Source organism: Nannospalax galili, unplaced genomic scaffold (assembly GCF_000622305.1).
Source record: "Nannospalax galili isolate Female #2095 unplaced genomic scaffold, S.galili_v1.0 scaffold1250, whole genome shotgun sequence".
Classification (NCBI taxonomy): Eukaryota; Metazoa; Chordata; class Mammalia; order Rodentia; family Spalacidae; genus Nannospalax; species Nannospalax galili.
In genome coordinates, this window is record NW_008328704.1 from 928,444 (window position 1) to 949,878 (window position 21,435).

The following is a 21,435-nucleotide window of genomic DNA, read 5'->3' on the forward strand; positions in this document are numbered from 1 at the left end:
CTCACCCCGCCCTTCCCGGCCCCGCCCCGCCCCCAACTTGGCTCTGGCCCCGCCCCGAGTCAAGTTTTGTTCCTCGCTCCGTCCCCCTACTTACCGCTCTCTCGTATTGGCTAGCGTCCCGCCCGCGAGTCGGGTCTGGTTCGTCACTCCCCTACTCACCTCTCTCTTATTGGCGATCGCCCGGCCCCCTTCAGGGACCATTGCGTGTCCGCGTCCGTTGGCGCGTGTCCCCCTCGCCCCGCCCCTCATGACGTCACTTCCTGGCAGAGGACGCGCGGAAGGCGGAAGTTTGTGGTCGGAAGGCGACCTAGCGGAGCTGAGGTGTCGCTTCGCCTGCGGCTTTTCCGGGTCTGTTCGCCGCTCCGCGGAGGACTCTGGCTGCACGGACGGCGGCGATGCGACAGCCGCAGGGCCATCTGGGGTCTGGTGGCTGACGTCCGCACCTTCTTCCCGCAGCGGCCTCTGCTCCAGGGTTCGGCTTGGTGAGGGTCGCGTCGCCCGGACCCCCAGACCCTCACCATGACCGCGGCCGCCACCTCCAAGTGGGGGCTGGTGACGAACGTCGTGAACAGCATAGTGGGGGTCAGCGTCCTCACCATGCCCTTCTGCTTTAAGCAGGTGAGTAGGGGCGCGTGGGAGCCGGGAGGTGGGCACGGTGCGAGGTCTCCGAGGGCAGAGTGCGGGGTAGGGTGCGGGGTCCCCGCGGGCAGGGCGGGGCAGGCGCCGGCGACACCCCGAGGCACGCCGCCCCGTGCGCCCCCGGCTCACCCACCACCACTTGCTGCGGGCACCGAGTTCCCAAGCCCTAGGAATGAGGGAGTGAACGAGAGATGAGCGGATCGGTAGTGCTTTTGGTTACCTGGTGTTGACCCGCAGCAAGTTCTCAAATGCTCATCTCACGCCTCCCAATAGGGCTTGATGTTGATGACAGGCTGCTTTAAAACTCTCTCCAGGTGGTCCGCCCAAGAGCTGCCTTCCGCAGACGCCGCACCTTAGGTCCAGTCTGTGCAAACACTGCCTCGGCGGAAAATCAGCTATGCACAAAAGTTTAGTGTTATTCCAATATTGAATACCACATGAAAGAGGGACCATCTCTAAATGAGCGGGCTTTCCTGGGGCGGATGGAAACATCAATTTGAACGTCTCTGAGGACTCTTAACAAATGAAGGTGGTGAGGCAGCTTCATCCCGGAGCGGCTGAAGTATGCCACGTGCGCGGCTGACCTGCTGCTTCCGGGGAGGGGCCCGCGACTACCTGATGCCTAAAGTAAATGAGTCTAAGATGGACATTTTGGAAGTGAAACTGAGTTGTTGATAGTTTAATTTTAGATGAACAACTTTACATGATTTATTCTTCACATCTCTTGGCTAAAAATAGAAAATTTGATTTAGAGTTCTTTGTCTGACATGGTGAATGTGGGCAGGACAGAGCTGGATGTCATGACAGACTCTGGGTTGACATTTATGTCGTGAATCCCAGTGTTGAGCCAGCCACCTCTGGGTGATTCTGGAGTACTTGCGTGTCCCAGTGGCCATGGCAACTTGCTTGGTAGCAAACTGCATCCTGGAATGCAAGAGACTTGGCTGAATTCAAATCTGCAAGTGAACCCTGCCATCCTTGACGCCTGTCTGAAGTGTGACGTGTATTAGGCTCTGGTTTAGATGCCTGGGAAGACGGACTTTAGGCTCAGATGATCCAGCAGTCCCCAGACTTGGAATACCTGTTGTGTGTGGGTGCTAGACCCCTGCTAAGTGAAGACAAGCCAGGTGGAGACCTGCGCCTAGGGCAGAGCTATCTGAGGCCTCCTACAGGCAATTGGGATGTGTGTTAGTTTAGCAGGCATGCCATTTGAAAGAAGAAGAAAACCTTTTGGTGAGGCTGGAGATGGCTTGGCTCAGCTGTTAAGATCACTAACTTTTCTTGCAGAGGACTCTGGTTTGGTTCCCAGCACCCACAGGGTGGCTAACAAGGGTCCATAATTACAGTTCCAGGGGACCTAATGCTCTCTTCTGGCCTCTGTAGGCACTATACTATAGGGGTGCACTTATATGCAGGCAAAACAGTCATACACATAAAAAGTAAAATTTAAAAAAACAAAAACTTTTTGTTTAGTGTTAGGTTTTTATTTTAGTAATTCTAGTATTTAAAAAAAGATAAGCATTTTATTGTAGTTCAGTTTTGCAGAAAATGGTACATACATTAAGTGTACTCTTTTGTTTGTTTTTTGGGACAGGGTTTCCCTGTAACCCTGGCTAGCCTGAAGCTTGCTATGAGGACCAGGCTGGCCTCAATCTTACAGAGATCTGCCTGCCTGTATGTCCCAGGTGCTGGGATTAAAGGTGTGTGCCACCATGCCCAGCCTACTTTAAGTGTACTCTTAGTGAATCCTGAAGCCATGGTATATGTGTTGCTGTGCATTGAAGATAACACTGACACACCTGCAGTCACTCCTGCCCTCCAGAGGACCACTCCTCACCTCTAGTACCAGAGGTTATCGTGGCCTGGTTTTACTTGCAGGAAGTAGAATTTTAGTGTCTAGGTAGGAGTCAGTATCTGGCCGGTGGTCTGTGTTAGGGATAGACCATGATCTGCATGCCTTTAGGAGGCCTATATGGTGTACTGTTTGGAGCTCTCATGGTGTGATTGATGAATAGGTGTTCCAGCTGTGCTGAGTGTCTAGTGGCATTGCTGTTGACTATGTATCTTGGGCAGAATGATGGGGTCATGAGGTATGTGTACGTTCAGCTCCTAGATCCTGCCTGAAGCTTCCAGGGTGGATATACCCCACCCTGTATGCTCCCACAGCTCCGGTGTCTGAGGCTCTAGTGCTTCCTGTGCTCTGCAGTGTTTGGAATCATGAGTCTTTGAGCCATTCTGGTGAGAGTTTGATGATGCATCATTGGTGTTTTTGGATTGATATGCTTTTTTTTTTTTTTTTTTTTTTTTTAAAACGAGTTTTAGCTTTATGCCCAATTGAGTGGGAAGTACAGGAAGTCCCAGTGTTCATCCTGTTAGCTCCTGCACGGCTGACATGCTGCCTGGTGCTTTCTTTTGTTTTGTTTTATTTACTTATTTTTGACAAGGACCTAACCCAGGGCAAACATTCCCAAATCACTGGTGTTTTAAACATTAAGAATTGTTGATGGGCAGTTTACGTGAAATGAAATGCACCCATTTCAGGGTGTGGTTCCTTGGGTTTTGATGTATTTGTTCAGTTGTGTGGCTGCTGTGTGAGGAAATGGAATTCTGTTTCCTGAAAGTCACCTGTGCCTCTCTGTGGTCAGCTACTCTCTCCCTCAGCCCTGTGACGTGCTCCCTGGCTCTTCTTTCCTGAATGTACTGTAGGTGGCACCACACGGCATGCTGCATTCGTGGCCCCCTTCCCTGCAATGTGGTGTATCCATGCCCTTGCAGGGTTGAGGGTTCCAAACTTTCTTAATGCTGAATAATAGTCTTTTGCATGGTTGGACCAATTTGTCCGGTCACAGTTGATGGCCATTGGTTCATTCTCTGGTTTGGGGTTATGGCTCAACGTGCTGTGAATGCGCAGGTTTGTGCCTAGACATCCCATTTCATGGCTAAAGGTGGTGTGTGTGAGATGGGTGCAGAGAACTGCTAGCTGATGGCCACACCCCACCATTCAGTAGACCTGGGGAAAGGCTTGTTACTGGCAGGGCCCTTTAAAAAAAATATATTTTATTTGTTTTTATGTGTGTTTTGTTTGCATGTATGTAAGTGCTCCTATGCTGTGCAATGCCTTTGGAGGCCAGAAGAGGGCATTAGATCCCCAGAATTGAAGTTAAGGACAGTTGTTAGCCACCGTGTGGGTTCTGGGAGCCTAACCCTGGTTCTCTGCAAGAGCAGCCCGTGCTCTTAAACCCTGAGCCATCTCTCCAGCCCCAACAGGGCTCTTTTAGATCCACACTCAGGATCCCTTCTTCTGCTCCAAAAAACAGCCCTCTCAGATGTCACCCACAGGAGGCGAGGGCCTCCCATTTACATGGATGGAGCAGAGAGGGCCTTCCTGCATGAGCCCCAGCTGCTGTGGGTATATGAGGTGGAGACTCGAGCAGGGGTCTGGTTTTGTAAACCTGTCTTTTTCTCTGTGCCCTGCAGTGTGGCATCGTGTTGGGGGCCCTGCTCTTGGTCTTCTGCTCCTGGATGACACACCAGTCATGCATGTTTTTGGTGAAGTCGGCCAGCCTGAGCAAGAGGAGAACCTATGCTGGCCTCGGTAAGGTCTGCCTCACTGAGTGCTCTTCGGACTGATAGCCCTTCCCAGGAAGTGTGGTGCTCTCGCCTGGGGAGACCTGAGGCTTCACGCTTCTTCATTATTTTCCTATTTTATGTGTATGAGTATCTGCATGGATGTATACACACTGTGTGCATACCTGGTGCCATGGGAGCCAGAAGAGGGTATCAGATCCCCAGGAACTGAAGGCAGAGTTGTGAGCTGCCATGTAGGTGCTGGGAACCCAATCTGGCCCAATCTGGCCAGTACTCTTAAACTACTGAGCCATCTCTCCAACCCCAACCTTCTGTTTTATTTTATTTTTATTTTTTGGTCTTTTTGAGATGGTCTCTTTGTAGCCCCAGATGGCCCAGAACTCTTATGTAGTAGACCAGGCTGGTCTTGAACTCACAGAGATCTGCCTGCCCCTGCCTCCCCAGTGATGGCATTAAAGGCGTGTGCTGCCTTAAGGAATAATTTAAAATTTAATGCAAACTGGGTGTGGTGGTACAGGCCTGTAATCCTGGCACTGGTAAGGCTTTGGCAGGAGTATCGGAAGTTCAAGGCTAGCCTTGACTTCATAGCAAGTTGGAGGCCAGCTTGGGTCACATGAGACTATCAAAAAACAGAACAAGGGTGTGGGGCCTGGGAAGATGGCTTAGTGGTTAAGAGCACTGGTTTCTCTTCCAGAGGACCCAGGTTCTGTCCCCAGCACACACATAGTGGCTAAAAACCATTAACTCCAGTTCCAGGGGATCCAGTACCCTTTTCTGGCTTCTGTGGGTATTGAACGACACGGGTGTACTTACACACATGTAGGCAATACACTCAAACACATAAAATAAAAATAATAAAGTATTTTTTAAAAATTTAAACTTTATTTATTATTGTATGTATATGTGTGTACATGATATGTGGGGGGTGTTACACATGTGCAGACCGGGGTCAGAGCAGAGCTTTGTGCAGTTGATTTCTCTCCTTCTACCTTATATGGGTTCTGGGGATTGAACTCAGGTCACCAGGCTTGTGCAGCAAGAGCCTTCCATCTCACCAATTCATTTTTCTTTTTTCTTTTCTTTCTTTATTTTATTTATTTGCTTAAAATAGGGGCTCACTATGTAGATCAGGCTGGCCTGGAACTCACTATGTAGACCAGGCTGGCCTTAAACCCAGATTAGAGGTGTGAGCCACCACCCCCCACCTTTTTTTTTTTTTAATGAATATTTTGCCTGCATGTGTGTAAGTGCGCCCGTGTCTTACAATGCCCATGGAAGTCAGAAGAGGGCGTCAGATTCCCCTGGAACTGGAGTTATTAACCGCCATATGGGTGCTGGGAATTGAACCCAGGTCCTTTGCAAGAGCAGCCAGACCTCTTCTGAGCCATCTCTCCAGCCCCAATAATAATAGTTTTTTTTTTTTTTTTTTTTTTTTTTTTTTTTAAAAAAAAAAAAAAAAAAAAAAGAGGACGATAAATCTTTCACTGTGATATATCAAAATAACCTTGAACTCACAGAGATCCACCTGCCTCTGCCTCCGGAGTGCTGGAACTAAAGGTGTGCGCCACCACGCCCGGCAATAATAGTTTTTAAAAGCAGCTTTAAAACCTGTCAGTAAGCCCAGCATGGTGGTGCATGCCTTTGAATCCCAGCACTTGGGAGGCAGAGGCAGGCTGATCTTTGTGAGTTCAAGGCCAGCCTGGTCTACATAGTGAGTTCCAGGACAGCTGGGGCTACAGGGAGACCCTGTCTCAAAAAGACAAAAAAACAGAACAAAACAAAACCTGTTAGTAGATTCATCTGTTTCAGAATTGCACTGAGATGCAGGGTGCAGAGCGACAGCCCTCCCTCTCGCCCTTGCCCTCCTGCCTCCTTTGAATAGATGTACACATAGTCCTCTTTGAGTCCAGCAGAATCGCTGTGCCTGTAGCCTTCTGCCGGCTTGCTGGCTTTGTAACTTCTGGTACCAGGAAGCTTCCTTGAAGCTGTTGAAAGGTACTGGGTACCCTGAACTCCCAATCTGGAACTCCATGGAGGACACTCTTCAGGCCCAGGCTTGTGACTGGAACTCAGTGACCCATCCCTCCAAAAGCTGGGCCTTTCTTCCAGTACTGTTGATTCCAATTCTGTTTCCTTTAGTTTTTATTTTAAAACAATTTCAGCCACAAGGAGTGAATACAGCACTTTCTACCTTCTTTTAGGTAGTTTGGCTTCAGTGTGGCACCTTCCTGCCCCTCCCCTCCTCGGGTTGGCATGTGAAGCCCAGGTCTCTTTGCCTGCCAGGCTCAGAGCCTTTCTGCTCTGCAGCCCCTTTGGGATCCTTTGGAGTGGGTGTTGGAATGCCATTCTTCTGTTTTGGCGCCTAACCTTGTGGAGAAATGGCAAAAGTTCCTAGACTCCTGGTGATCCTGGCCCCCAGCCAGTGTGTAGCTGGGGTGTTGCCTTTACCCCAGCTCTTCCGGTCCAGAGAGGCAGCAAAGAGGAGAGGGAGCCGGGTGTGGTGTCGCACGCCTTTAATCCCAGCACTCGGGAGGCAGAGGCAGGTGGATCTCTGTGAGTTCAAGGCCAGCCTGGTCTACATGGTGAGTTCCAGGACAGCTGGGGCTACAGGGAGACCCTGTCTCAAAAAGACCGAAAAAAAAAAAAAAAAAAAAAAAAACAGAGAGGGAGTGGTGCTGAATGCTGGGTGGGCAGGACAGACAAGTAGTACAGAATAAGTAGTTTTTACATGTTGTGGCTGGGACTGGTATGCAGCTGTAGGAAGTGGTGTGTCTGCTCTGGCCCTGGCCCTTCCCCTTCTAGAGCTGCACGTGTGAGAGCCTGCTATGCATCCTCTTGTTTTTTCCCTCTCTGCTTTGCAGGGCACCAATACCCCTGATGCTCATTCCTGGCCTCAGAACCCAAGGGATGCCTTCCTTCTCTTTCTACTCTGGTGACAGTGGTGCTCTGTCTTTTATTGTCACTTGAGGAAGTGAGGCTTATCAGTTAAACTTGACCCTCAGTGAGATGGCCTAGTTCTGTCTGGGATGAAGTGTGCTCCACTAGAACCCAGGGGGCAAGGTGCTTGGGAGGTCTTCGTGGTCTGTGGAGCTGTGGCCTGGTGTATGGCCCTGTCCCCTCTGAGGTCTGTCTGTGTTTTGTAGCTGAGGCCCTAGCTCAAGGATTTATATTCTGAAAGGAGACCTGAGGCCGTAGACTGGGAAGGCCATGGCCGTTTATTCTTCGAAAGTCCCTAAGAAGTCAAACCGGTTTGTCTAGATGTGAAAGACCGAAAGAAAATTGCCAGATGGACACCTCTGAATGCTGGCTGCCTGGGGCTCCAACTTTAATTGAATGGGGTGACTACTGGAAACCACAGACTCCTAAACACAGCGGTCTCAGGTTATGCTTTCGATCCCAAAGAAGAACGCTCAGTTGTGCAGGCCCCCAGATAATCTCCTAGGCTCCCTGACAATCTCCTGGGCCCCCAGACAGTCTTCTGGGCCCTCAGACAATCTCCAGGACCCCCTAGACAGTCTCATGGCCTGCAGATGGTTTCCAGGGCCCCTAGATGGTTTCCAAGGCTCTCAAACAGTCTCCCAGGTTCCCAGCCTCCCAGACCTCTAGACAATCTCTTAGGTCCCCAGACCTAGGTCTCCTGGGCTCTTACATACTTTCCTTTCAGATGCCCAGTTTCTCAGGCCTGTCAACTCAGCACCAGCTTCTCTGTCCCCAAGGTACAGAGACTAGCTGTATGGAGGCTGTGTGGGATACTAGTACCCTAGAATCTGGGAGAGGGTCTCCTGCTGAGGCTTGGCCCTTCAGGTAGTGTGGAGCCCTCTCCTGTGGCTGAACAGACACCTGCTTCTCTCCCTTGTCCTCTGTCCTCTTGCTGACCAAGACTCCCCTGTTCTTGTGCTGTAGCCCATCAAGGTGCTTGGGGTGGAGAGCCCCTCACTGCCTGAAACGTGACAGATGACCCCTGTCTTCAGATGTACAAGCATGTCCTCTGGGCTGGATCATGGGCATCAAAGCTCTGTAGACAAGATGGGCAGGTGGCCTTTGTCCTGACCTGGAGACTAGGGAGGAAGGTAAAGAATTCCCCAAATGGTAGATGTTTCTCCAGCAAGGAGCCTGTTTATTCTTTGCATTCCATGGGAGGGCTGAGGCTTTACATTGCTGCTGTGCATTCATGTCTTGCAATATGGTGAGCCATGGCAGTGACCTCTACTTGACTGAAGCTGCCCTTTTCCTTCAGGCCCTGGAGAAAACATCTCCAGGGTAGAGAATCAGAGCATAGTGGCTTATGGTAATGGATTTGGGCATCAGTTTGTTTTGTTTGCTTTTGCTGTCGTGATTGTTGGATAGTTTCTATAAACTTTGCACCTTCTGCTTCCTTGCCCAGCTTGTCAGACTCCACATGGCCTTTTCTAAACCTCATTTCATTTCAGAAGATAACACAGACATACAGATCAACTGCTTTAGACATCATAGCCCCCTGGGAAGCTGTTCTGAGCTCTGAACCCTGCCCTGAGCATGTGTGCTTCAGGCAGGAAGCCACCTCCCACAGCAGTGGGGACCTTATGACGCCTGTTTGGCTCTTGAGTTCTCAGTTATGAACTGTGGGTGTCGTTGGTGCTGTGTCACCAGGGCTCCATGGCCCATGATGAGTGCGCCTTCCACTCTTTGCAGGCCAAGAATTGTGCCCGCAGTGACTTGGTGCCTGCAGGGTCATAGTGCAGAGCGCCTCTTCTCCCTGAGCGTCCTTGAGTATGTGACCTATGTACCTACCACTTGGCTCAATAAGCGGGCTTCGAAATAGAGCTCTCGGACACCAGGTTCCTTACGCTGTCCCAACCTTCTTGAGCTGGCAGATGCTTCTTACGCACCTGTCCAGTGCTTCTGGTCCATGTCTGTATAGTAGTGGAGACCCCAGGGCCCTTCTCTCTACTCTCGGTGCAGCTCAAACTAAGGACACTGGTTGGCCTCCCTTCCTTGTGTATGCCCCAGTCAGGAACAACACCCTCTTTCCTCCCTGCCTCATCTGTGTCCCCCATCTTCAATAAGCACCCCTTGCTTGGTTTGCTGATGCTTGGTTTTATGACAGGTGCAGGTGGGAGTCAGCTCTGCCTGGCAGCCTGTGACCCTGGGGAAGAGAAAGTGGTGCTGTTTTTCAGGAGCCGGGGAAGATGGGGATTGGCGGGTAGAAAGCCTGGTCTTGGCGTGCAGCTGCTGACAGTGGTCTGAGAAGAGAGAGACAACTGCCTCCTACTGGTCTTTCTACTTGCTGATGCCCTTCACTCTGCTGTGTCTTGTGAACGGGACTCAGTGACTCCAGTGCTGTGTGCTATGATTTAGGCTTCTAAATCAGAGATTGTAAACACAAAAGGAGACTTTATTTTAAAGGCATGTTCTGGAATTTTCTGGGGCAGGATGCTCCAGCATTTACTGCATCATGGAGACTCAGCTTCCTTTTGGAGAGAGAGGGAATGGGAATGGAGGTGGCAGTGGGTCTCTGCCTAGGCCTTCCATGTATTATGCTTGGGTGTTCTGGCACAGGGGTTTGGAGGGCTTTCTGTGGTGATGGAGTAGGCAGCACTGGCTGGTAGGGCCTGTGGAGTTCATGGATTTTTTTGTTTGTTTTGTTTTTTTGTTGTTTTTGAGACAGGGACTCCCTGTAGCCCCAGCTGGCCTGGAACTCACTGTGTAGACCAGGCTGGCCTTGAACTCACATAGATCCGCCTCCCACTGCCTCCCAAGTGCTGGGACTAGAGGCATGTGCCACCACACCCTGGCTGAGTTCATGGTTTTTGAAACTCCCAGTTAAGACCTCGAGTAGCCTCCTGAGCTGGGTTTCAGTCCTCCCTACATGAGCTCAAGGGGTGCTAGGTTCAACGGAGTCTGAGAAAGGCCAGAGTGACCCCTGGAGGCTGAAGTCTTCACCCTTCTCAGGCCAAGCCAAGGCTGATGCCAACTGCTGGGCTTCTGCCAACAGTGTGCCTCTTTCTCAGTTACCCCAACAAGGATTTTGTTTGGCTCATTCATAACCAGTGGATGTGTGTTTCCTGCTCTCCAGCCTCAGAGGGCCACTGGCCCAAAGCGAGGGAGGAAACAAGGGGCAGGAAGCTGGGGCTGTGACAAGGCTGAGGGCCTTCCTGTCACATGCTCTGCCTTTGACTGCTCCTAGGAGACCAGAACTTCCCTTTGCCCTCCTCTGGCTGGACCATGGGGGAAATGCTGGGTGACCGGATAATTGCTAAGGTCCTGGGAGGCACCTTGTTGAGTCAGCATTTAGTTTCCCATCTGCCAGAAATAGTTCTGGAGTCAGGAAGGAAAGACAGAGGCTCCTTTCCTGGTGGGACAGTGTGCTGTGGCCATGCATGCTGGCTGTGTCGGGCCCTGGCAGGCCCCAGAGCTCTGGGTCCTTTCTTCCCCAGAGTGCGGCACTTGCAGGGATTCTGTTCTCTGCAGAGCACAGAAGGGCGAATACGAAGCCCTCTGTAGCATACATGCGGTGTAGGCTGTGAATGCTGGTTCTGGGGCAGGGGCTGGATCTAGCAAGCCCCTCGAGCTCTGCTCCCTCTTCCCCTGCTCTAAGTGGGGCTGCCTCTGCTGCACTGGCTCTGTTTGTTCTAAGCAGGCCTCCTCACAACGCCTCTGGGAGAAACTGCTACTTTATAGGTCCTCCCTTCTCCCGCTCCTCTCAGTATTTCGTATGAAGTAAACAAACAAGAACCCTGCCTGTGCTCCCCTTGCTTTGTTCTTGTCCCACATGGTTTCATTTGTGGATGGTAGTTCTGAAGAAAGCCTGGGGAACGGTTTGAAAGTATCTCCTTATGTCCATGAAACTTCCGACCAGCCGATGCTTGTCAGATTGCCAGTCACAGCTTTTCTCAGTGCTTTTTCCAAGGTGCTTCTCAGACCGTTGAATGAGGGCCCCTTCTCTTCTCTTTCTGCCAGCGTTCCATGCCTATGGGAAGGCGGGGAAGATGCTGGTGGAGACCAGGTAAGCCGAGCGGCCTTGCTCAGTTGCATTCTTGTTCCTGCAGTGGTGGAGGCTTTAACTGGGGCTTGTTAGGAGGTGATACGTCTCACATATGGATTGGTTTATGACTTCTAATATGTTTCTGAAGAGCTACTTACGGAATAGTTGGAAGTCTTATTTATTGTACCCTTAAAATGATTGTTGTCAAGGTTGAAAGCCTTATTTAAGTCTTACTAAGAAGTACATAAAAATGGAAAACTTGGGGAACACAGCAAAATAGCTCTCTCTGTTGCAGTTAATCTCAGTGCTGTTCCTTAACCGCTGAGCCATCCCTCCAGCTCCATCAACACTGTTCCTTAAACTGCACTCCCCAGCACGGCTGCGGAAAGGCAGCATTAAGCTGAAATGTCACACTCTTCTCCTTTGGAGCAAAATTTTATGCGATGAAAAAATTGCCTGGAAATTGCACTTTTAGGCTTCTAAATCAGGGAATTGTAAACGTGAAAGAAAACCTTTTTCGGAGGCAGTTGATTGTTCTTCTAACTTGTCTAATATCACTGCATTTTTGTCACACCTGAAAGAACTTTCTGAACCTCCTGTGGAGAGAAAAAATGATATTACACAGAGAAAAGTTCAGTGTGGCTCGGTATTCACCCCATGTGCAATGGGGAGTGCCCTGCATGCCCCGTCCTATGAGCGTGGACATTAAAAACTGCCTCTCGGCACAGCCCAGGGACTGGACCCAGCCCTGGGTGCCAGACTGGATGCCTGTGACTTGAGTCTGTGAAGGTACCCAACTTTGATCATAAGACTGCACTCTCCTTCAAATACAGTTTCAAACTGCTGGTTTCCTTCTTCACAGCATGATTGGGCTGATGCTGGGGACCTGCATTGCCTTCTATGTTGTGATTGGTGACTTGGGTTCCAACTTCTTTGCTCGGCTGTTTGGGCTTCAGGTAAGGGCTAGCCCTCTGGTCTGTTCTAACACTTGTGGCTGCCATCTTACGCCTCCTTTCTCTAGGCCGGCTGAGACCAGTGTGTTTGACCTGGAGAAGCTTCCCATGCCTGCCATCCACTCAGGTCCCCTGGCCTGGACTTCAGGGACCTTGCTTGAGTAGTGTCTGACAAATACCAGGAGAGGGAAGAGAGGGCAGGCGGTGGTACAAGCCTGACAGTCTGCAAGGTGAAGGGCAGGAGGGAGGAGCAGGAGGACAGTTCACTTCTTGGTGTGACTCAGAGAAGGCCTCAGCCTTCCAGTGCTGCCCATCAAAGGGCAGAAGAGGTCAGGCCCTCGTGTGGCCACTGTGCTTGTCTGTTGGCCAGTACAGTCATGCAGGGAGCTCAGTCTTCACGTTGCCAATAGGACTGTGAAGGCTCTGCTCCCAGAGCCAGTCATTTAGCTCTGTGCACCCTCCAAGCTTACCACTCCCTGCCCCGAGGGGTTCCACCTGTGAACTGCTTGCCCCCACCTTTCCTGCCCTACTGGGGAACCAGAGATGTAGGGTCTTTCCTGTGAGGGGTCCTTCATATTTGTTTACCACCAAGTACAGAAGGATTTTCGTTTATGAAGATGGCAGCTGAGGGGTAGTCTTCATGAGTAGAGTGTGTTCGATTAGCGCCGTGTTAGAATTCTTTTTCCAGTGAGTATCCTATGAGTATGGCCCTTGTCTGTGTTCTGATGTGTCTTTCCGTTAGACCTCACACCTCCCACACTTCCTGTGGACCCGAGGTCCTGAACACAGGTACCTGGGACCTATCCCAAACCTTCCAGCCTGTGCCAGGGCCTGACCTCTTACTCATGGTTCCGTGAAGCTAAGCAGGACAGTGCTGGCCTCTGCAGCCTTACAGTGGTTCACACAGAGCTGCCTGTCCTCATCCCCTTTTGTGTGTAGTGTTCCCATTCCGAGAAGTGTGAAGTTGTTTAGGTTTGCAGGTATTCACAGCTGGGATAAGTGCCGAGGGACACTAAGGGTTTGGCAGTGCTGATCGCCTCTAGCCTCCTCTGTCAGCTATGAATACTGAACCAGGAAGTTAGATGTGCTGGCTGCGTCTGAGTTAGATGTTAGATAGCCCCAGACCTTTGCTTGCTAGTGAATGCCATCTGGAGTTTGTGGTGAATTCTCTCCTTCAGTGTTTTCTCCTGAAGCAGGGTCAGCTGAGTTGTGTGGACTCCTTTGGGTGTCTCTACCCAGTCAGTGCTAGATGTGCTGGGCATGCCAGAGTAGTGCAGGCCCCACTCTTGCTACATTCCTTCTCTGCAAAAAGCTCACAGCTGACCTTTTTGCCTTGGCTAGTCTCATGAACTGGGTTGGACCATACAGGGCCAGAGTCATTCAATACTTCCATCACATGGCACAGCTGCTGAGGGGCACCTTTCAGAGTAATTGTGCCAGGCTTGACTCACCCTACTCCGTGGCGGCACTGGTAAGATGAGCTTTGCCAGTGAGCAAGCTCAGGGCTGCAGTCCACGGGCACCCTGCTGATTCCCTTCCAGGTGACCGGCAACTTCCGTGTGTTCCTGCTCTTTGCTGTGTCCCTGTGCATCGTGCTCCCGCTCAGCCTGCAGAGGAACATGATGGCCTCCATCCAGTCCTTCAGCGCCATGGCGCTGCTCTTCTACACCGTCTTCATGTTTGTGGTGAGCGCATGCGCTGTGAAGGGGGTTGGTTACGGCTTAGTCCTTCCCATAGCTATAAAAGGTACATGCCAGACTCGGTTTAGCCGCCAGCCACCTTGTAGGGGATGATGGGAAAGTGGTTCTAAGTCTTGGAACTGTTAGAGTTACTAGAATGCCATGAAGACTACATGTCTGGTCGGTGACACCAGAGGCAGGGCTGCTAGACAGCAGGATACACTAAGTGCTCTGGCCAAGAGGGACTTGAGACCGGCTTCCCTTTACCCAGGCTCTGGCAAGTACAAGTGTTCTATGGGAGGGTCTTTCATGTGGGATATGTGGCCAAGTTTATAGTGCAGTGTTTTGTCACATGGTGGCCAGTTGTCATTTTTCCAGATGGGCTTTTTTTTTTTTTTTTTTTTAAAGATTTAAGATTTTTATTTGTGTGTGTGTGTGTGAGAGAGAGAGACTTTGTGTCTGCTGTGTGTGTGTGGTGGGGGGGTTGTTCACAGAGGCCAGAAAGAAGGTGTCAGATTCCCTGAGCTACAGTTACAGGCAGTTGTGAACCATCTAATGTGGGTGCTGGGAACTGAAGTCGGGTCCTCTGGAAGAGCAGCAAGTGCTTTTAACCCCTGAGCCATCTCCCCAGCCCCATCATTTTTCTAAACAAGTGAGGCCTTGACACTGAGGGTATAGAGACCTATGAGTCCTCATTGGTCTGCTGCCTGGTCCTGCTGAGCTACTGTGTTCACCATCAGTGGTGGGGAAAGGGACAGGTGTCCTTGCAGGAGGCTTGCACTGGTCTGGGAGGTGGGTTTCTCTTTGAAGCCACAGTCTGACAGTGCCTCTTAGCTCTCTAGGACCAGCTGGGTGACAGCTCCTGACTGTCTGCCAGGCAGGTCTAGGGTAAGGAAAAGAAGGACTCGCCCTTCTCGAGGGCGCTGCTTTCTGTAATTTGAGACAGATCCAGGGCTAGGTTTGGTGGAAAAGGTCGTGCTTCTGTCTGTATTAGGTGCCCCTGCTCAGGAGCAGCCTCACTACATGCAGAAAATGCCGTGCAGCTGGGTACATACTTCATAGTGCTTGGGTAGCCTCAGGTGTGGACTGGGTGCCCTGGGGCAGGGAGCCAGGCAAGGTGGGAGCCTCCTGCCCATTTAGACAGCTCTAGGCTGCACATGCAAGAGTAAGTTGGCTGTGGTATAGAGAAGAGCCACACCTCTGCCTCCTTTCTCGTGTGATGCCTGATGGGTGCAGCCATACCTGCCCCTGATCTGTGTCCTGCTCTCTCCTGGGTGTAGATTGTGCTGTCCTCCCTTAAGCACGGGCTCTTCAGTGGACAGTGGCTGCAGCGGGTCAGCTATATCCGCTGGGAGGGCGTCTTCCGCTGCATCCCCATCTTCGGCATGTCCTTCGCTTGTCAGTCGTAAGTACTGCTGAGATGGAAGTGGGATGGAGGTAAGAGGAGGGGGTGTGAGGGTATGGGATTGAGAGGAGTTGGCAAGACATAAGTCTGGTTTTCTTACTTCTTGAGTTGTTTGTTACTGGCCACCAAAGACTTTTACCTTGTTCCATTGTGACCTTTTCCCTTTAGGCTGGGAGGGGGATTTCTGTGCTAAGCCAGAAAGAAGCTGTTGCTGGGACTAACTGGCAAGGGTGCCTAGTTTGCTAGATCCCATGAGAGGAGAGTTGGCTGTGGGGTGCGACAGCAACCCAGCCATCTGATTGCGCAGAGTTGCAAGTGTTTTGCCAGAATTTAACTGTTCTTCTGAGAATATTTAAAAAGAAGTTGCACAAACATTGACTTTCGGCTGTTGCTGGGATGTCTGAGGCCTGTGCGTGCGGGCAGGCTCTTTGGCACGCCAGGCTCTGTGTAGAACGGGCCTCACTGCCATCGCGGCAGCACTCCTCCACCAGGGTGGCAGGAGCTAGTGACGCGTGCCCGGATGGGAAGAGTAACCAGCTGAAAAGGGAGGTGTAAATGCAGCATGGATGGGAAAAGGCCATCAGCGTGGGGGGGCTGGCAAAGCTGGGCCCCCCCAGTGTCGATGGGCATGTATTGTGCCAATCATAAACTAATGTGACAGAGAGAATTTGCTCACACTGCTGTGTTTACACCCACGTGCACGATCCAAATCGTCATTTCCCACTTGCCGTCCCTCTTGGCAGCTCTGTTTGCAGCAGAACGTGCTCCAGCCTTGCTGCTTAATGTCCCCATTATCATCGGTGACAAGTTACATTCTTGTGCCGCGTACCTAGTTACCAGTTGTCCTTTCTGTCCGCGTGTTTGCTTTTTTAAAAATAAGCCTGCGGTTGGGCTTTGGTGGTGGCCACGTAGCAGGCAGTGCACATCTGTGGGTTGATTCTTAGGGCAAATTACAGGTTCCTGGAGGGTGGGAGCATGATGCTCGCTAAGTGCTGGCTTTGTCTCCTTCCCAGGAAGACCTGGGGCCACAGACTTGTCCTCATTCCTGGTGGTCAGATGCTGTCCCCGGGCATCTGTCCACTGGAATGTTTGCCAGGCGTGCTGACAGGGTTCTTTCCTTCTCAGTGGCCTGTACCAGAGGGGCCTGTGTCAGGCCCCTGGCATTTGCCTGGTGTAGTTGTTGCTGTTACTCTCTGGCCCTTTTGATCTTATTTCATGGTAAATGAGTCTTAGGCTATACAGATCTGTCATCACGGGCCCAGAGAAATGGCCACATTGAACATAGAAGACCTGTGGGACAGTGTGCCTGGAGACCTCACTCTGGGCCCAAGCAGTGGGGGCAGTGGGGCATCTCAAGAGTTGTGTGTTGCCATGGAGACTGCTCTGTGACTGGGGCAGCTGGGATTGGAGTGAAGCCTTTTCACCCTGTCTGACCCCATGTGCCCAGGCACATCTCCCTCCACAGCAACTGCAGTGTCCTTGGCAGTGTATATGTATGAATGTGCATCTGTGCACATGCCCTGGACCTCTAGTTGAGGTCCCCCACCTCCAAACTGGGCTCTTTGCTCTTAGAGGACTAGTCAGCCCTGAGAAGTCAGTGCTGAGATCAGATCTTCCTCAGAGCGCTATGCCAGGGCTTGTGGTGACTTCCTTTCTGTCCCTGGAGCTTTGCAGGAGGGCTCTGCCTGTCTCCTAGTCCAGCTGTTGTGGTGGCCCCTAGACTGAGGTGGGCTTCAGCCTAATGTGGACAGGGATCTGGGCATTGCTTGACCTTTCCACTGTTCTTGTCTGCTTTTGATCAAAGTAGTATTGTCTCCTGTGTCTGTACTTTTTAGCTCCACTGATCCTTGTGCTTGTCTGTTTATTGGATGCTGATTCCCTGCATGCACATACATGCGTATGCACACTTACTTGCCCCACTGTCCCTATCTGGCTTCCTCTGTGCCTTTGAGCTTGTCTAGAAGGCCGGCCCCAGGTCCCCTGACATGCTGTTTGCAGAGAGCCTTCGTGAGATTGTTGTAGACCTGCCTTCCTGGTGACTCTGTCCCTGCCACCCACCCAGCAACAGCAGCACACTTCTGGCACTGGCCTAGGACAGAAGCCAGTTTTCTCATATAGGCGAGAGGCTGCAGGTTGGGAAATGTGCCTGGGCTGGCTCCTGGTCTGTGCCCACCTCTGCGCCTGTGCGCAGAGCTGAGAGGGCTGTGGTCGGCAGACTCATGTTTATTTGACTTTCCCAACCCTTGACAGTGATGGCTGCAGTGGCCTCCAAACTGCCCTTTATGCAGGCTGCTTTCCTTCTCAGCACCTTGCCCCCTGCAGTCACATTCACACTTCCATGGCAGAGTGCTGGTCCCACAGTGCTTGCGGGGTGTCTGCCCTTTCTGTGGTGTAGGTTGGTAGGCCTTATCTCAGCACTACCATCCATAGTGTCACCAGCTACTGGACTTGATCCAGTGAATCATGGTGTGTGGTGAATGTTGTGGGAAGAAGTGCCAGAGGCTTGTTGCCTGGGCCATTTTGATAGAGGTCTTGGGAACTCTCAGGAGGGTGGGTGAGGCTCTGGAGTCTGCTGTGTGACTTCTTGTCTTTACACAGCCAGGTGCTGCCCACCTATGACAGCCTGGACGAGCCATCAGTGAAGACCATGAGTTCCATATTTGCTTCCTCCCTCAACGTGGTCACCACCTTCTATGTCATGGTACGAGCCATTCCATACTCTGTCCCTAAGACACATCAGCACAGGGCACTGCTTGCACTCAAGACCTCATGTGGCCTTTACTGTCCATCTCTCAGGGTCACAGGCATGCTCTTGTTGCCCCTTCCCATCCCACTGTCTAGAGGTGCACTGTGTGGAGACCCGGAGCAGCTGTGCTGCCCAGACCCAGCCATTCCAGAGCCCTGGCCTGTGAGCTGCTTCTGCCCCAGGCTGTGTTGGCATAATCTATCCTTCCTTCCTTCCTTCCTTCCTTCCTTCCTTCCTTCCTTTCTTTCTTTCTCTCTTTCTCTCTTTCTCTCTTTCTCTCTCTCTCTTTCTTTCTTTTCCTCCCTCCCTCCCTCTTTCTTTCTTTTCTTTTCTTTTCTCTTTTCTTTTCTTTTCTTTTCTTTTCTTTTCTTTTCTTTTCTTTTCTTTTCTTTTCTTTTCTTTTCTTTTCTTTTCTGTGTTTTGGGGCAGGGTCTTTACTCTATCCCTGGCTGGCCTGGACCTTGCTATGTAGATCAGTCTGGCCTCAAACTTGTGGGGTCTCCTGCTGCTTCCTCCCAAGCACTGGGGTTGTAGGTGAACACTGCTATGCCCAGTTGTGTTGCTGTCTAGTCTGAAGAGATCAGGCACTTTAGCCACAGGACTGGTCGCACACTGTCTTAACTGGAAGACTGGTTTGCCATCTCACCATGACTGATGATTGTGAATTCCCTATAGAGTTGGGGTTCCCATTAAAGAGAAATGAGGAATGTGAGATGCCAGAGCATGAGAGTACCTTAAAGTCCAACCCACAAACATTGCTGACACTTCCAGTCCCATGAATGTATTTATTATTGTTATTTTGAGATAGGATATCACGGTGTAGCTGAAGCTGGCCTGAAACTCACTATATAGCTCAGGCCTTAAACTCATGATCTTCATGCCTCAGCCTCCCGAGAGCTGGGATTATACCACCTCGGCCTCTGTTTATTATCTTTAAATAAGAATCTGGGACTGGGTAATTAGCTTAGTTGGTAGAGTGCTTACCTTGCATGCATTGACTCCATTGGTTTGATCTCTAGAACCACAGGGCAAAAGACCCCATCTCAAGTGAGAATACAAATGTGCTCAGGGTAGAGCTTTTCCCTTCCCTCCTGGTTCCCACCATTCTTCTGGGTGGTCACACCCACAGTTATTTGATGGATTGTGTTTGTAGTTTTGGTGGGTTTTGCCTGCTTGTTTTGGTCTTTTTGAGCCAGGATTTCCCTGTAGCCCTAGCTGGCCTGGAACTCACTCAGTTTTGGTGTTTGACAGGGTCTCACTCTGTGGCCTGGGCTGGCTTTGAATTCATGGTGCTCTTCCTGCCTCAGCCCCCCAAGTGCTGGGATTATAGGCATGAGCCACTGCACCAGGCTCTTTGAAAAAGAATCTCACTGTGTAGTCCAGGCTGGCCTGGAGCTCTTCATCCTCTGCCTCCTGAGTGCTGAGATCACAGGTCTTTGGCTGCTGTTTTGAGTTTGAAACTAGATTAAGAGTAGCTCCTGTGACCAACGTGGGGGCATCTGGTACCTTCTTTCCATGTAGGCAGCTCTATTTTTACCTTATCTATGTTGAAGTTTTAGATAGATAGATAGATAGATAGATAGATAGATAGATAGATAGATAGATAGATAGACAGATAGATAGATGAGAGAGAGATAGATAGATAATTGATTTTTTTTTTTTTTTTTTTGAGACAGGGTCTCCCTGTATGTAACCCAGCTGGCCTGGAACTATTGAAGTTATATTTGACCTCCCTTCAACATTTCATCTCTGGTTATCAGAAGTTTTATGACTGGGAGGGTGATTCATTTGACTCCATTGGGAAGGGGCTTTCAGACCATTCTAGGGTGGGACAGACACACATGTACACCCCAGGATAAGTGCTGAACTGGCAGGCAGAGCTGGCCATGTTACTGTTTCTCCTCTTCTGACAGGTGGGGTTTTTTGGTTATGTCAGCTTCACCGATGCCACTGCTGGCAACGTGCTGATACACTTCCCCTCCAATCTGGTGACAGAGATGATCCGCGTGGGCTTCGTGATGTCCGTGGCTGTGGGCTTCCCCATGATGATTCTACCATGCAGACAGGCCTTGAACACACTGCTCTTTGAGCAGCAGGTATGATCTTTTCCCCTTGGCTCACGCTGGTTGTTTCCCTGGATGGTGGTAGGTAGAGCTTTTCCTAGTTAGAAGTAAGCAAGCTTTTTTTTTTTTTTTTTTTTTTTGAGACAGGGTCTTCCTGTGGCCCCAGCTGGCCTGGAACTCACTTTGTAGACCAGGCTGGCCTTGAACTCACAGAGATCTGCCTGCCTCTGCCTCCTGAGTGCTGGGATTAAAGGCATGCACCACCATGCCTGGCAGAAGTAAGCAAGATTTAAAAAAAATTGTGACTGTGTGTCCTGATTGTGTGTGTGTGTGTGTGTGTGTGTGTGTGTGCGTGTGTGCGTGTACGCTAATATTTATATGATGTGCATGTGAGTGCTGGCATATGTGTGACGGTCTCCTTCCATTGTGGGTTCAGGGATTGAACTCAGATTGTCAGGCTTGTGTGGTGACCCTCTGGGCCATCTCACTGACCCATGCAAACTTTAATAGAAATGAATTCTTGGGTTAATTAAAAATTTTAAATTATGCTGGGTGTGGTGGTGCATGCCTTCAGTTCTAGTACTTGGGAAGCAGAGGCAGGGGTATCTCTGTGAATACATAGATAGACCAGCTTGGTCTACATAGGGAGTTCCAAGCCAGCTGAGGCTACAGGGAGACCCTGTCTCAAAAAACCCAAAACAAAAACCCAAAACAAATAAACAAAAATTTTTATTACATTTATTTGGGTTTTTTGTTGTTGTTGTTGTTTTGTTTGTTTGGTTTTTTGGTTTTTTTTTTTTGGTCTTTTTTGAGTCAGGGTTTCCTTGTAGCCCCAGCTGGCCTGGAGCTCCCTATGTAGACCAGGCTGGTCTTAATCTCACAGAGATCTGATCTGCCTGCCTCAGCCTCCCGAGTGCTGGGATTAAAGGCGTGCACCACCACACCTGGCTTATTTGTTCATTTAATGTGAGCAATGCTTGCAGACACTCGGTGCCATGTGCATATGTGGAGGTGTGGTGGTCAGAGGACAGCTTGCAGCTTGGTTCTTTCCTTCCACCTTATGGGCTCCAGGGATCAAACGCAGGTGATCAGGCTTGGCAGCAGGAACCTTCACCCATCAAGCCATCTCATGGGTCCTGTGTTGGGTTATTTTGAGAGAGGAGTCTGCCATGTATTTCAGGCTGGCCTTGAACTCAATATTCTCTCACCTTCACCTCTTGAGTGCTGGAATTACAGGTGTGTACCACCATGCCCAGGTGAATTGAAGTCTGGCTTTTTAAAAAATTTTAAATTGCCAGGTGTGGTGGCACATGCCTTTAAGTCCTAGCACTTAGGAGGCAGAGGCAGGCGGATCTCTGTGAGTGTGAGGTCAGCCTGGTCTACATAGTGAGTTCCAGG

At 50.6% G+C, this 21,435-nt stretch overlaps 1 protein-coding gene across 12 annotated transcripts in view; it reads left to right on the forward strand.

The window, feature by feature from the left end:
• The first annotated feature begins 287 nt into the window (after positions 1-287).
• The window catches only part of Slc38a10 (solute carrier family 38 member 10), a 48,570-nt gene continuing 27,422 nt past the window's right edge, over positions 288-21,435 (forward strand). For 9 of the 12 annotated variants that reach the window (XM_017796987.2, XM_017796991.2, XM_017796993.2 and 6 more), the window contains exons 1-8: positions 504-618; positions 4,117-4,234; positions 11,167-11,212; positions 12,054-12,147; positions 13,686-13,829; positions 15,104-15,228; positions 17,827-17,929; positions 19,888-20,070. In XM_017796987.2, coding sequence (XP_017652476.1) covers positions 520-618; positions 4,117-4,234; positions 11,167-11,212; positions 12,054-12,147; positions 13,686-13,829; positions 15,104-15,228; positions 17,827-17,929; positions 19,888-20,070 — 912 coding nt within the window. In that variant the 5' untranslated portion in view covers positions 504-519. Of the gene's footprint in view, positions 619-4,116; positions 4,235-8,130; positions 8,298-11,166; positions 11,213-12,053; positions 12,148-13,685; positions 13,830-15,103; positions 15,229-17,826; positions 17,930-19,887; positions 20,071-21,435 lie in introns of those variants that run through there. The other 3 variants (XM_017796985.2, XM_008828646.2, XM_029561281.1) reach the window with 3 other exon arrangements.